This window comes from Vulpes vulpes, chromosome 13 (assembly GCF_048418805.1).
Source record: "Vulpes vulpes isolate BD-2025 chromosome 13, VulVul3, whole genome shotgun sequence".
Lineage (NCBI taxonomy): Eukaryota > Metazoa > Chordata > Mammalia > Carnivora > Canidae > Vulpes > Vulpes vulpes.
In genome coordinates this window covers 106,834,744-106,850,742 of record NC_132792.1, presented here as the reverse complement: position 1 = coordinate 106,850,742, position 15,999 = coordinate 106,834,744, and the positions used below count along the sequence as shown (strand labels likewise).

At 41.9% G+C, this 15,999-nt stretch overlaps 1 protein-coding gene across 21 annotated transcripts in view; it reads right to left on the bottom strand.

The window, feature by feature from the left end:
• The window catches only part of FHOD3 (formin homology 2 domain containing 3), a 465,123-nt gene that overhangs the window by 97,772 nt on the left and 351,352 nt on the right, over positions 1 to 15,999 (bottom strand). For all 21 annotated transcript variants that reach the window (XM_072732212.1, XM_072732222.1, XM_072732218.1 and 18 more), the window contains one exon: positions 11,924 to 12,031. In XM_072732212.1, coding sequence (XP_072588313.1) covers positions 11,924 to 12,031 — 108 coding nt within the window. The remainder of the gene's footprint in view (positions 1 to 11,923; positions 12,032 to 15,999) is intronic.

Below are 15,999 nucleotides of genomic sequence, written 5' to 3'. Positions count from 1 at the left end.
CCTATAAAGGCATCTTTCACAGATCTGTATCTTTCATATCAAGTTCTCCAGGAAAAACACTTACAGTGATTGGAAGTTGCTGTGATGAAGTGCTATGGTGAAAAGGAATGAGCACAAGGCTTAGAGAAAAACCTGAGCATGGCCAACCACTGAACACCTGTGAGCCTAGTTTACTTGTTTGTGAAATGGTAGTAATAATACTTGCAACTCCTGAAGCACTGTAAGGTTAATATGACAGTTTATGTATGAGTCTGCTGAGAACAGCATTTGTGTCATAATGGGTACACGACATATGTCATTTTATGTTGGGAGCCTAAAACCTCTAAATGCAGAGAAAAAGCTAAGCTGCAATCCCCAAGGCTGGATCTGGAATATGACACTGGCAGTTCCCGGCCTGAGAGGCTAGACTGGGCTGGGATTCGATCTGAATCTTCCCACTGTGGCTTCCAGCTGGGTGAGTCACTGGGACTGCGTGCCACCCCACAACGCACCTGGAAAGCTGAAGTCATATATAAGTTACACCCCTGGCAACAGCAGCCGAGTGAAGCCACCTAAGAATGCAGGTGGAGAGGAGCGAGAGAGAGTGATTTTGCAATGGAGCGGATGATATACTCTGAGTGAGAGGAATTGCAACATTTAATCTTGGCCATACCAGGCTCCAGGGGCTGCCTCAGAAACCCATCTGGCTAAAGCCTCCCTCGCCAGGATGTCTGAAACAGGAACTCCATTTCACTGAAATGTGGTCGGTAATAACAATTACCATTTATGAAGACAATACTGTTTCGCAATTATTTTATGTGAAATGTTCTTCTAACCCTACAACCTCCTGGACGAAGTTTCATTTTTCTCTCCTTAATAGATGAGGAAACAGAGGCCAGAGGAGTCACATTTGGGATACAGCAGAGCTGGGCATTTAAACAAGCCTGTTAGGCCAGACCCCTAGTGTTGACCAATGTCTTTTTTTTTTTTTTTAATTTTTTATTTATTTATGATAGTCACAGAGAGAGAGAGAGAGGCAGAGACACAGGCGGAGGGAGAAGCAGGCTCCATGCACCGGGAGCCCGATGTGGGATTCGATCCTGGGTCTCCAGGATCGCGCCCTGGGCCAAAGGCAGGCGCCAAACCGCTGCGCCACCCAGGGATCCCTGACCAATGTCTTAAAGAAAGTCCAAGAGGAAGGAATACATTCCATCTCATTTTATGAGGCCAGTATTACTCTGGTGTACAAACCATTTTGGAAGACAGCTTGGCAATTTCTTAAAAAGCTTAACACACATCTAGTATATGACCCAGCCACTTCACTTCTAGGTATTTAACCAAGAGAAATGAAAGCACATTTCCATACCAAGACTTGCAAACAAATGTTCATAGCCAAAAATTGGAAACAACTCAAATGTCCATCAACAGGTAAACAGATAAACTGTGGTATGTCTATACGATGGAGTATTAGTCTGCAATAAAAAGGAATGAAGTATTGAAACATACAAATGAATAGATTTCAAAACAGTTATGTTAATTGAAAGAAGCCAACCCCTCCCTAAGAGTACATACGGCGTGATTACATTTATATAAAACTCTAAAAAGTGTAAACTAATCTCTACGGACAGAAAGCAGACCAGTGGTTGTCTGGGATGGGGAGTGGCAGCCATAATCACAAAAGGGCATGAGAAAATATCTGGGATGATGGATATTTGCCTTATCTCAATTGCAATAATGGTTTCACATGCATACTTAACGTCGAAAATTCTGCTCAACTTTTTTATGTCAATTACACTAAAAAAGCTGTTTAAACACACACACACTCCTTTTGGTAAGTCTGAGTTAAGTACAAGTTCTATTTGTAAAAGAAGCAGATCCTCAACATTTTTTATTTCATAAAATTATCTCTAGTGAAATAGTAACAAAAGTCAAAGTAAGTTAATAAATTATCTGATATTTGAAATTATTACTTAATTTTCAAGTAGATAATTTAATATGAAGATTATAGAGGTCAAGAAACAGTAATAAAATGGCAATTCAACAATGTAGAACACAGATTGTCCTCACAACCTGGCTATGAAATTGGGGGTCACCTGATCTAACAATCAGAGGAGAAGAGGTAACTCTGGGTTATGCTTAGGTATAAAAGGCGCCTGCTTGTCCTGAAATTAGGAGATGTCAGAATCTTCATACTTCAGGGCTACATCCCAGCTCTCAAGATGAAATGAGCAAGCGCCGGAGGCAGCCCTAAGAAACAGGCAACTTTTCTCCAACATCACTGCTACAATCCCAGAGACATCTGCATCAAAGATGGGGCATGGGTTTAAGGCTTCCTTTTGCTTTGCCTTCTCCAGCCTGTCACACAGTGCTTCAGCACAGGTCTGAGCTTCCCAGGCACAGGAGGGAACAGAGAGCTCACGCAGCAGGCCCTGGAGACTGCACTCGCTCATGCGCAGGGCTTGCTGCCACTCCTCTAGGCCTACATGGTGTCATGCTTTGACCTGGCCCCCAGCCCCTTCTGCGGGCCCTGGCCTCAGGCTCATAGCAGTTCTTGCCAGTTCATTCTTACATTCGACTCTCCTGTCGAAGACCAAATGAGTCCTCCAGCCAGGAGGTCAGTCTTCCCATCACAGCCCCAGGGCCACCTCAATGTGGCTTCGTAATTAAACTATTCTCCTGGCAGCTTCCACAACACAGATTGCCACCAGTACCTCCTGTACCATGGCTTCCTGGCCTTGCTGGCCCAGAACGAGGTCTCTTCTAAACATAGTCCTCCGGCTCAGGATTATGTTTTGAAGAAAAGATGTGAATTTTTTTTAAAGATTTTATTTATTTATTAGAGACACACAGAGAGACAGACAGACAGACACAGGCAGAGGGAGAAAGCAGGCTCCATGCAGGGAGCCTGATGTGGGACTCGATCCCAGGTTTCCAGGATCACGCCCTGGGTTGAAGGCAGCGCTAAACCACTAAGCCACTGGGACTGCCCAACTTACTCAATTTTTTTTTAAAAAATCTCCCTCATTTAAATGGGCTTGCTCACCTCACCATGAGAGCTGGCAAACCTAGGGATAAAATGCAACATGTCTTACGTTAGTGACTCAGTTTCCCAGACCTGTTACCCGAGGTGTCCCTCACGAGGATAGAGCATCTATGCTAGGCTCTCAACTTTGATGGCTTCTCTCTAGCTCTTCTACAAAATTTCATTTTCTTCACAAAATTTGCTACAATGGAGACTCTCTATTTGCTGATGGTTTGCTTACCTTCTGTGTCTGCCACTGGAGTATAAGCCAGATGAAGCCAGGAACAGGGTCTGATTAAATCAATGTCGACATCCCATACCAGCATGGGTGGCACATCACGATCACTGAGATAATATTTACTGAATGAAATATAGGAGTCCTTATATGTGTGTAGGAGGGTGTACAGCCCCCAGTGGCTAGGTTTCCAGCTGTCACTGGCTACTGTGGTTTTGCACTGGGCACTATATGAAGATTAGAGAGAAAGGATGGGGGTGGGGTTTCCTATCTAAATATCTTGCTATCTGTCTACGCACACACACTCTTTCTCAAATTAACCCAGGAGGAAACTCAACCTCTACCATTATAATGGTAAAGCTTATTTACTTATGGCTGGGCTTTGTGGGAAGCAGTGGGAGAAATGTACACTTTCAGAGGGAGAAATCTCTTCCCTTGTTTCTACTCTTTTTCACTCTGTAATCTTTGTACAATGCTAATGTAAGACCACGATAGCCAGTGACAAGTAGAAAATGGACCATCAGGGGTGGACCCACAAGGAGAGGGTGCACAGAAGGGTGGTGACACAGGGGCTCAGCTCACAGCATAGAGTGTCTACAGTTCTGCCGGGGTAGGGGTTCCATCGGCAATCTTTTGAGGAGTGACATTTGCATTTCCTTGTTAGAGATCTCACCAAAGGCTAAGTGTTACACACACTGTTCTCACCTCCCAATGGAGTAACAGTACATACCCTTTAAAGTTGGTGTCTTTACCTTTTATATAAATGAGAATGAGAGAATTGTTTAATTAAAAAAAAATCTATTCTAATCCTACTTTCCAAAGGAAGGAAACAGGATTCTGTGAGGTTAAAACTGGTCGTGCATTTGTTCACCTGTTTATTTGACAAAGAGGTATGGGGCAGGGCAGTGAACAGGAGGCTGGAGAATCTCATGCAGGACACAGAAATGGCTGCTGCCCAACAGCAGTGAAGAAGCAGCAAAGAAGTCCTACAGGAGAAGGCAAGGAAAATGAGCTCAGCACAAAGTGCCTCCTTGCAAAAAGAAAAAAAACCCACCTGTTTCTTGATAAGTCATGAGAATGTGGACCCTACAGAGCATGGTTCCGCTTGTCTTAATGATATTCCCCAAGTCTTAAAATAAAAGGGCCAGTCTAGGAAAGTTAACCATCTTGATCCCTTGGCTTCATGGGACCCAAGTCTACTACCATAGACCACTGCAGATTCATGAGCCCCATTTTAGAGACAAAGGATAAATGTATAATGATTCAAAGGGCTGAGAGCTGAAATAGGGGTACATGAACCCACAAAGATATTACAATTCATCCTGTCTGAAGAGGAGTTTTATAGGACAGATGTTACCTACATGGCTCTTAGAGGATAAAAAGGATCAAGTGAATGATTAAAAAAGAGGTTAGCCAAAGAACAGAAAAAATTTGAAGCAAGGGGCCTCAGTAGAGCCCGGTATGTTCACAGTGGCATCTCCATGGGGTTAGAGGACAGTGAGGATACGCACATGACAGCTGATGAAGCTGGAAGGTGCATGCAGGACCGAAACAGGAGAGATCCTATTGGTGATATTAACCAAGTTGGGCTTCACTGATAGTGAGAGTCAAGGTTTCTAAGCAGGAAAAATCACCTGCTCAGATCCACATTTCAGGACATGTATCACTCAATACATAGTCCAGGCATGACACAGGTATTGAACTAAGTCTCTGATAGTAGGAATGGTGAGCAGTCAGTTCCAAAACACATGTGGGAGAAAGAATCTCCAAAGTCTATTGAGGATTCAGAGTCCCCCTGGGACAGAGGGCTGACAGTTTCCAAATACCCAAAGTCACTGCATGAAACTGCCATTAGGGAGCCAGACCTACTGCAAACTCACTGGACCAAAGCACTGGTGCTTCTCCCCTCCTGCACTTTGGATGTAACACAATCGATTAATCAGGACCACATTGTGCCTTACAGGAATTCATTGTGTATAACAAGATTGGTATCAGGAATTAGCAGTAGGTAAGTAGGAAGTTGACAATGTAAAAAGAGAACTCAACTTCTTTGAATAGCAGGGACTCGTTCACATTGGTACCTTTTATTTCCTATTGGCAGTTATGGACTGGGTGCCATTAATTGTGATCATGTAATGAGGCACTGACTTTTATCCTATATTTATATGCTTTTCAGGATTTTCTCAGTGATGCTTGAGGGTTTTTTAAAAATTTAATTCCACTTTGACCAATCTAAATTTAAAATTAAAAAAACACTTTAACTGGAGCCCCTTTGGACAGTGGGGCTCTTGATTCCACCAACACCATTTTTAACAAAGTACCGTATAGATCAAGTGATGGAACATAGCCAGCAAGCATTTGAGATCCAGAAAAACACATGAATCATATGTTTGGAAAAGCAGTGGTTTGAAACCCAAACAAATAAAACCTCAAGGCACATGTAGGTACTAGTGAAGGCAAGAAATGATAAAAGCCAAAGCTAACTAGAACAAGAGGACACAAGCATGCAGACCCATGCAGAACAGATAGTCCACATGAAGGAGGAAATCAGGACGAGGAAGGCACAGGTATCAGCAAGTTACACTCAGGGCAACAGACAAAAAGACCTGCCAGGCAAGTAATATACAAGAGCTGAAGTAACTGTAAATAGGCAGGAAATGCCTATGGAAACAGACATCTTCATTCTGAGGAAGAGGTTTCCACACCAATGGTGGAGGCAGGTTTTGAAGGGAGTCATAGAAGTGAGATCCCACAAGGGGGAGCTTGACTTGGGAGAAGTCACTGCTCAGCACAGCAGGCGCACATTCTCCTAGTCCTAGGTGTTTGGTCCCCAGGCTCCCCAAATGTCCCCCCGCCCCCGCATTCTCTATTCCATTTGTCAATCATCATAAGAAACTGCACAATAGTGGATAACAAAAATAATGGGACTGTTTCAAGGTAGCACATGATACAGTCCTGCTCCAAAGACTACTGGCTGGATGGTAAAGAGAAGAATTGAGAGGAAGGAGAGCTCCTGACAACCCCAGAGAAGGCAGGAAATGGAGGCACTCCTAAGGAAAGAGTTTGAACACAGACCCATACACGAACCTATATTCTGGTAGGTATATGACAAATCAGTAGGGAAATAATGGATTATTCAATAAATGGTATGCAAACCAGTGAAAACATTTAAGGTGGTTCTCTGTCTCACACTATATTCCAAAATAACTTCCAGATAGATAAAATATTTCAATTTGAGAATTGCAGCTGGAAAATTGCAGCTAGAAATTCTAGAAGCAAGTATGGGAGAAAAGGGTTTCCTCATGAAGAACACAAAACCAGAAAGCAAAATAGATTAATACTTTTAACTCATAAAATTTAAATTTTTCTGCATGGCAAAAATACCAGAAATGAAGTAAAAAGACCAATGTTTGAAGAAAATAATTGCTACTCTTAATCACACTTTATAAATAACCTCTACACTTTGTTAAGAACTCAATGACTATGAACCAAAAATTCACAGAAAAGGAATTAAAGGCTTGTGGACATATGAAAACATGCTCAATCACACTCATAGCACAAGAAGTGTAAATTTAAATTTTAATGACATAATTCTTCGCTTTCAGGCTGAGAAGTTGAGTGGTCTTTTTGCAAGAGGATGGGGGAAGCAAGCTCTCTCACACACTACGGTTGGTAAAATTGGTACAATCCTCATGAAGAGAAATTTGACAAAATTTCTCTTGCATAAGCAACTGACTTACTAAATGCATAAGCATTTATGCATAAGCAACTGACTTACTAAATCTATTTCTAGGAACTTATCCTATGGATAACCACACATATAAGAATTACACTGCCATGTCATTGTTCACAGCAAAAACCCTGAGGCCCATAAAAATGGAATTGGGTATATGAAGTAGCATCCAAAGGAAAAAAGTATGATGCAGCCATTAAAAAGAACACAACAATTATAAGTACTGTGGTGGGAAGAACCAGGAAACATTTTTTTAAGTGATAAAGCAGAACACAGAATAATTTGTATAGTGTATCACTGTTTGTGTAAAGATTACTAAACATGCATATGTTTATATGAACATCATATATATCTGAAAGTATACCTAAGAAATTGTAGGTGCTTCTGGGGAGGGACCTTCACTTTCATTGTATATCCCCCCCACATCCCTTTTTTTTTTTTTAAAGATTTTTATTTATTTATTTGAGAGAGAAAGAGAGAGAGAGAGAGAGAAGGTGGGAAAGGCAGAAGGAAAAGCAAACTTCCCACTGAGCAGGGAGCCCAATGCAGAATTTGATCCCAAGACCCTGAGATCACAACCTGAGCTTAAGGCAGACGCTTAGCCAACTGAGCCACCCAGGGGCCCCCCTATTTACACTTTTTAAATGCTGAATTGTGCACATATAAAGCCCATATAAAAAGAAATAAAATTTAAAGTTGCATCCTTTACTCATCCCTCATTAATGCATTATTACTCTCAACGGAGGTGCTATTACTTATATGTGGGTTTACTGTCGTCCAGGATATAGGAGAAACTCTGCTGAACAGCTACAGAGGGCAGACGTTCCCAAGCTTTTCTAAAGGCTCTTGATAATTAACATGTAAAACAGGAAGGTGATTGTCATTTCCAATAAGCAGTGGCACTGTTGTAAGTGGAAGAGAGAACAACAGGATCACTGCTTAAGGTACATACTGATCCTTCAGGTTTTAGCTCAGTGAACACAAAGAAGTCTTCCCTGGCCCCCTGAAATCTGGGCCTGGGGTTCTTCCAGTGTGCTCCCTGGAGCACTCAGTGTGTTCACCTGCTAATGCCCCTTCCAAGGTGCAAGCCCAACCTCATTATCAGGGTCCTCCCCAGGCTCAGCGCCAAGACTGACGGCCTCAGAGTACCTTCAGCCCCAGGCACCCAACTCGCGACCCCCCGCCCCCACGCCCCATCAGTAGTAACTGGCCACTGCTGCAAACAAGCATCTGGCCAGCATTTCTGAAAAGGCCCACAAGATGGAGATGTCACTGCAGGGATGGAAAGAGAATGTGCTCTGCCCTTCCCGACTTCCCAGACATGTTTACTGTGGCGTAATTATTGTTTGCTTGTTTGTTTTATTTGAATACTCAATATGAATGGTTCAAATATTCTTGTAATTTTTTCTTTTAGAAATACTTAGAACATTTCCCCTCAAAAAGCACATTTCAAAATCGAAGCATTTAGAAAGTCTGCTTTAATTAAACAGTTGCATCTTGCGTCCCTGAGGGCCTCTGCAAATAGTTCTGGTTTTCTTATTTTCTTTTGTTTTGGCACAACTCAATGTCCAATTTCATGAAAATTAATGTTACACTGTTGCTGAAAGAGAGTCCTCTAAATGAAGCTGTAATAGGAGATGTGGAGATAGTTTCATTATAATACCCTTGCCTTGTCTTAATTTTGCATATTGTTTCTTCAGTTCTTCCTTTCTAGGTCAATTTATCATTCCAAATTTGATTAACATCCAATGTACTAGAGTGCTTGAGAAAAATATGAAAACTCTAAGTTCACAATGATGCCCAGTTATATGTGGGCTGGTTTTAAGTGGCCCAACCCTCCTGAAGGGATATTTTAGTTGGCCTGATTGTCCTAGGAGTTCAGGGAAAGGAGTCTCATTTCCAAATCAAGGGAATAGAATTCTAGATCTTCCAGTACTGCACAGCACCCTGACAAGATGTTTATTCATCAGAAGTATGTTAACAGAAGATGTGGTTTCTCACTGCAAAAATGCATCTACTGTTGATAATACTTCTACGTTTTTCCTGAGTTTTTCTTTTTGGCTTCAATAATTATGGGTATATAAAACATCTCAATAATCTTACAAATTCTATTGAAGAATAAACCTCAGTAAAAACAATCATATATCTCAATAGGGCAGAAAATAGTTGTCAGTGTGAAAGTGGATTATGAGTAATATCCAAAGAATCCAGTTGTCAAAAATGAAAAAGAAAAAATTAAACTCTATTAAACTATATATTAATAAATACAATTGACATTGTAAGTTTGGGTGATGGTATATAAGTATGAGGTGGAGTTGGGGGGCACTTTCTCTCTTTTTTTTCTTTAATAGTCACAGACATAAGCCAGCCAGCAAGACTAAAGTGTGATAGCACAGCCAGGCTGGGGGCTTGGTGGTCTTAATAAGGAAACAGCACATCTAATATTTCAAATGATTCATCACATTGTTTTGCAAAGCCATAGACAATGATAGTTGGAAAAAAATTTGCAAATATAAAGGAAGTAATAAACCTCTTTGAAGCTTTACTTGCTGGTGGCTACAGTAGCTGGTACAGGTATAAAACTTTCTGTGGCAGAGTGTGCTGTAAGAGAGAACAGACCACCTAGGAGAGAAAAGGCCCCTGTTATTGGTTTATCTGGTGACCAGGTTTCAGCACACAGGCTGCCTGGAGGGATTTCATGCCAGTACCTTCTTCAAGCCACAGACCACTGAGTCCACACCTCCCCAGGTGATACCTCCCCTGGTATCATATAGACTCCTCAGGCCTTGCATGCCCCAGGTTGAACATCTCCACCTTTAATTTGTTTTTCTCCCAGTAACTTATGCCTAAGCTCCTAGTTTCTAACTTCCTCATGTTTGAGCAAGCCTGAACCCTCACTCTTTCTGCTACCCATGCTCCCACCTTCCTCCAAGTTGGCCCAAACTCACTGCTCTTCTCAAGCCCCATGGCCACTGCCCTCGGTGGGCATAGTCAACTCTCTCAAACTCAGAGACAGCTTCTGGTAGCCCCAGTCCCTGTGGCCTCAACCCACTGATTCCATTTATGGATGTGTTAGAACACCTCACCAGTTGCTTCAAAACCCGAACAGCTCCTGAGGTCTCAGGATGAAGACTAGCCTCTTCCCCAGGGCAGCCTCCTCCTCAGGCACTCTGGGATCTAGCCCAATCCTTTCTCTTTTAATCCTCATTTCCACCCCACGCCAGGTCTCAGAAGACACTCAGCCAGATCAGACAGGGAAGGAGACACAGGCAGGAGTGTTTCCAGAGCCTGTACCCCTGGACCTCCCAGTTCAAACCTGGACCTGGGTTTCCAGGGGATGGGAAGTAGGGAGAGGCTAGAACTTCCTATTTAGGAATTGGGGGAAATTTCCCCTAAAGCCCAGGGCTTTGGAAACCTATAAACTTCCCATTCTTATAACTTGTCAACTTCAGGGACCTCCGCACTGTTCTCCAACCAATAAGTGGGTAAATTCATCTGATCCTTCAACTAGTGTTTAGTGCTGGCTCTGCCAGAGGCAGGCCCCAAGTACTAGGGGGGGATATAGCAATGAATGGGACTTGGTTCTTGTTCCCAAGTTGCTGTCCACCTAGCAGGTAAAGAGGTGAGATGTAATATCACTAAGACTCTAATATTCCTGACTTTGGCCCAAGACCTTGCATCCTTTAAGACGAGGATCATCTTAATCTCTGGGACCAGAAGTGATTTCAGTTGATTCCAAGAAGAGGCACCCTAGGGTGAAGGACAGTGTGTCTTCAAGGTAATCACTTGTTGTCTTATTGCTAAACTGTAACTAAGCCCAAATATGCTCAGCACAGGGCCATGCTAGGCTGTGGAATCTGAGATTTTTGACAATGTGGAGCTTGTGTGTCACCTCAGAAATTAGCGTGATGTGTGGCGAGATAAAGCTTATCGGACAACTCCCTCTTCCTGGGGCTGTAAAGTCTCATCTGCACTCCATCCCAAACAAATCTCTAATCACCCAGTCATACTCAGAAAAACACACTCCAGAATACACAGAAGACGATCAGAGTCTGGAACAGGTCGAGTTTGTTTTAAATTCAAAATTTGAGGCAAAGGATCTCTGTGAATTGCTTGTGTCTGGATTTCTGATCAATCATGAGCTGCTGGATGTCATATCTTATCATCACGTTTTGTCACTTCCCACTGGACCCACATGGTGGGGATCACACAGCACTTTCATGGGTACCTTTTCATTGGCTCATCAAAACCACCCTCTCAGGTAAGAGTTGGCATAACTGGCACTTCACCCTCAGGGATTAAATAGCTTCCCAGTGAGTATGTTGGAACTCTAGCCAGTCTTCTCTAACTCAGCACTCTTGCCATATAAGGTTAACTGTTCTTAATTGTTCTAAAATTACAGGTCTTACCTTTTCCTTGTAAACACATCCTTGTGCAATCACTTGCTTCCAGAAGTAATGATTAGTTAATTTCTAGTGGGTTAATACTCTTGCCAAGTTACATTCCTTCCATGGACCCATGCAATTCTTTTCTCTTCTGGTAGGTCCTGGATTAATTACCTTAATGGGCTCACTACCTCTGATTTATATGGAATTAATCATTCAAAAGTGAAAACTGGTATTTATAGGGAAAAATGCAGACCTTCCACAAACTCTAGAACAGTGTTTCATAGGTCAATCAAAACATTCACATTTACATATTTGGGAACAAATTTTTATACTTTCTATGGGAACTCTGTAGGGAGATGAGACAACAGTGATAAATATCACCTCTAATAAAATATTTACTTTGTAAATAGTGTGAAAGACAAAATATTCTTGCCTCTGGACTATATTATGTAAAGGAAAATACCTCAGATTATGCTTTTTATTTATACTTTTCCTTTAGTCACTCTTAATCAAACTGATTTCCTTCACTTGAGGACAGTGATCAGCATACTTCTTATAAAACCTACCTTTCCAGCTTGGCCTCCTGTTGGGGTGAGAGCGATGATGTGGGGGTGGTGGGCGCAGCCGATCCAGAAGGTCTTGAGTGATAAGAGGTGTTGCCAAAGCTGTTGTATCTAAATAGTGCAGAAGTTTAAGGTGGGGAAGAGGGTGGAAGGACAGAGAAATGAGTACAAGTCAGTAAACGAATAACTTTTAGCAAACGATCTTAATATTTGCAAGAAAAACAGGTACAACTAGTATTAAATCCATCAAAGATCTGTATAAAATACCAAATGATTAGCTAAGCAAACCTCTTATTTAAAATGCTGCTTTAGGTATTTCTGAAGCAATGTCAAAATGTAATCTCATCAGGTGCCGGGTGACCAAGGAGAAAATGTCCTTAGAACCTTCTGGACTGGTCTGTGGGCCAGAGGTACATGTATTATTCATGTTTCCAGCCAATATTTCTTTTTTTTTTTCAATATTTCTTTCAAATCAAGTTACAGCCACAAGGTTTCAATGAGCCTTTATCATTTCCCAGTCATCTCTGACAAGCTTCAGGATTTGTAAAGTTCTAGAGTTTTCTGTTTTTCAGAATAGCTGCCCTTTAGCAGTTTGCATTTAGCTATTATCACTCAGTACATTCCCAGAAAACAAATCATCACTTGAAGCCCTTGTGGTGGGGGGTGGGGGGGTGGGGAGCAGACCCTCGTGATTAGTCACAAATAATGAGAGTCAATGAGGTCTACTTCTCAACCTAGTCAGCCACAAGCAGGGCCAACTACTTTCCCTAAACTTGTTGAGGATACTGTATTGGGTGTGTGGGACCACACAGGTCACTGTAATATAAGTGCACAAAGACTTTCTCGCACACAGTGAATCCAGTCCAAGCTCCCATTGGCAGAAAGCAGCGTGAACTATTCTGGGAAGCAACTTAACCTCAAATATGGATATCTTTTCACAGAGTAAGCCTACTTAAGGGAAGCTAACATAATCTTACGGTTATTTGCATACGGAAAATGTTATCTGTGGTGGTACTCACTGGAGCATTATTAAAATCATGGTGGAAAAACTGGAAAGTACCCAACCAGGTAACAAGGCAAGAATGGGTAAAAAGAATGGATATATTAATTATCAATGTGATATTATACAACCATTAAAAATGATCACCAATTCTGTATGTAATAGTAGGGGAAATGTTTATATACAGGTTGAAGTAAAACATAAGAATATAATATTTATACAAAGTTACATTAGAACTGTATCAAAATATACCCAAAGACCAAAAGCTATGGACAGAAAAAAAAATTAAAAACAGGCCATCTATTTTAAAAAGTGGAGTATAGACAGATCTTTTCCATTTGCTTTCATAAATTACAGTAATACAATGAGAAATAAAATATTTGTATTACTCCACATCTATCCTGTGCGGCTAAGTCTGTTCTTTGTGTTTTCTTGGTATCACATGTCAGGCCCGTGCTTAACACTTAGGCATGCCACCAGGCAGATGACGACTCAGATCACGAGTCTTTATCCCATCGTCCTCCTCAGTTAGCACATCACCTTCATGGGACTTGGTTTCTGGGCATTCCTTTTCTTTTCTCTTTGAAAAACCCAATATGCAGGTGCCTGGGTGACTCAGTTGGTTAAGTGTCTGCCTTTGGCTCGGGTTATAACCCGAGGGTCCTAGGATCGAGCCCCGCATCAGGCTCCCTGCTTAGTGGGGTGTCTGCTTCTGCCTCTCCCTCTACTCCTCCCCTTGCTTGGGGTCGCTCGCTCTTTCTGTCAAATAAATGAATAAAATCTTTTTAAAGAATAAAAAAATAAAATTAAAAATAAAAACCCAACATGGCTATATGTCTAACAGTTTAACTGCTTCTCCATGGGAGGGTTGGTTTGATTTTTTGAGAGTGCTCCCAAACCATAGGGCATGGAGAAGGCAGAAAAGCAAAGGATAAGAACATAGAAAGAAAGGAAGCAGCAGAGAAAGGGGAAAAAAAGCTCAGGAGCAAAGAAGAGGAAGAGAAGTGGGCAGAGGGCACTGTGATGTGGGCAGGGAAGGAGGCTGCCATCAGGATCTCTGAGTCCTCAGGGAGCCAAGGCCCCGGTGCCCAGGCTTCAGACCTGTATCACCCAGCAAGCATCTAAAACAATCCCCTTCTGACCCAATGTGGACATCTTGTAGAATGTTTTAACTGGATTATTTTATGAAAATTGAGTTTAAATGATATGATGGAAATGAAAACAAGCATAACATATATTCCCCCGCTTTGGTTTTTCTAATGGCTGAGCAATTAATCCACATACCTCACAGTCTGTTCAGTTTTGCCTCTTAATTTCAGCCAAACAAACTGGATCATACAATTCACTCAGTTCACTGTACTTTTTTCCTTTGGTTCTTTACACTGACTAACTGGTTGGTTATCTACTCTAATGGGCTCAGTTGGCATCAGCCACTGCGCTGTATAGACTCCATGAAAACCACAGTGAGTGAATATGAAAAAATTAATAGGTACAAACAATATTTATACAGCATTCAAATTCCTGTCAAATGATTAAACATTGTAAAAATCTCTCACTTAAATATAAGACAATCCTTATGTACAAGCATGAAGCTGTTTTTCTTAATTTATGTGTATATTGATTCCAGCGACATATATGTTTCTATTCCTCCCATCCCCCAGGACTATAAGCAAGACCAAGCGGGAGGAACCTGGGCCCAGGAAGGCCCCATCAGAGGCTGGAAGACCATCACCAGAAAGTCCAGAATCACCATCATGGGCTAACACCACACTGCTGGGAAAGAAGAGGTTGCCAAGTTATTTCTATTCCAGTCAAATGTACAGCTCTTAACTTGCACAGAGATAATGCTCTTGGAGACATAAGAGCCGTGTTGGATGTGCTCCATAAAAATCATGTGAAAGATCCAGTAAGCCCACAATTTTAGACCTAGAAGAGACTCATAGAGAACTTATAGTTTGATGGTGGTCAAAGTGGAGCTCACACACTCCTGCAGGCATACAAAGCCATCCTGGAAATGAGAGGAAATGACATTCAAAGCCACAAGTTCTATATCTGCTCTCTTCTTAAAATGGGTCTGCCCTTCCCTCCATTAGCAGCCCACTGGGTTAGAAATTCCATGTTGGGTTTACATACAACGAAAGATACTTGAATTGTTGAGTGCCTGTGAGTGCACAGCTTCTGCTACCCGGTATTAACAGATGGCCATTGTTGTGAAATGGGAGTGATGCCTAAGGGTCTTGATGATGCTTGAGCCTTTTATGTAACTTTTTATTAAGTCTTTGTGTATCTCAACTCATTAATAAAGAAAAGAAGAACAAAAAAATAAAATAAAATGGGTCTGCTGGGGCCACTCGTAGGGTCTCCAAGTTCTGGTCTCCTGCCTCCCCTTCCATGATTTCCTTCCACTTCTAGGGAAAATACTTGACTGCCTGTCAAGTTTTGCTTCTCATTTCTAGAAGTGAGATGGCTGTCACAGGGACATGTGCATATTTGAATTGAAATATGATGTCAGACTTTTTCTGATGGAAATTCAGTCTCATTTGTCTGAGGACAGGTTTTGTCAATCAGGCATATGTAGTTGTTTCCTAGAATCTTATTGTTTAAATCTGAAACCCCAAGGTTCTGACAAAAATGAATTTGAAGCACATATGATAGATAAATTACATCTTTTACAACTCTTTAAACTCCTAACAAAAAACTTTAGATAGGCTGTTTGAGTTTTTTTTAAGATTTTATTTATTTATTCATAAGACACACACAGAGAGAGGCAGAAACATAGGCAGAGGGAGAAGCAGACTCCTTGTGGGGAACCCGACGCAGGACTGGATCCCAGGACCCCAGGATCACGAACTCAGCCAAAGGCAGACACTCAACCACTGAGCCACTCAGGTGGTCCTTAGGCTGTTTAAAACTCTGAGGGAAGGGATCCCTGGGTGGCGCAGCAGTTTGGCGCCTGCCTTTGGCCCAGGACGTGATCCTGGAGACCCGGGATCGAATCCCACATCAGGCTCCCGGTGCATGGAGCCTGCTTCTCCCTCCGCCTGTGTCTCTGCCTCTCTCTCTCTCTATCATAAATAAA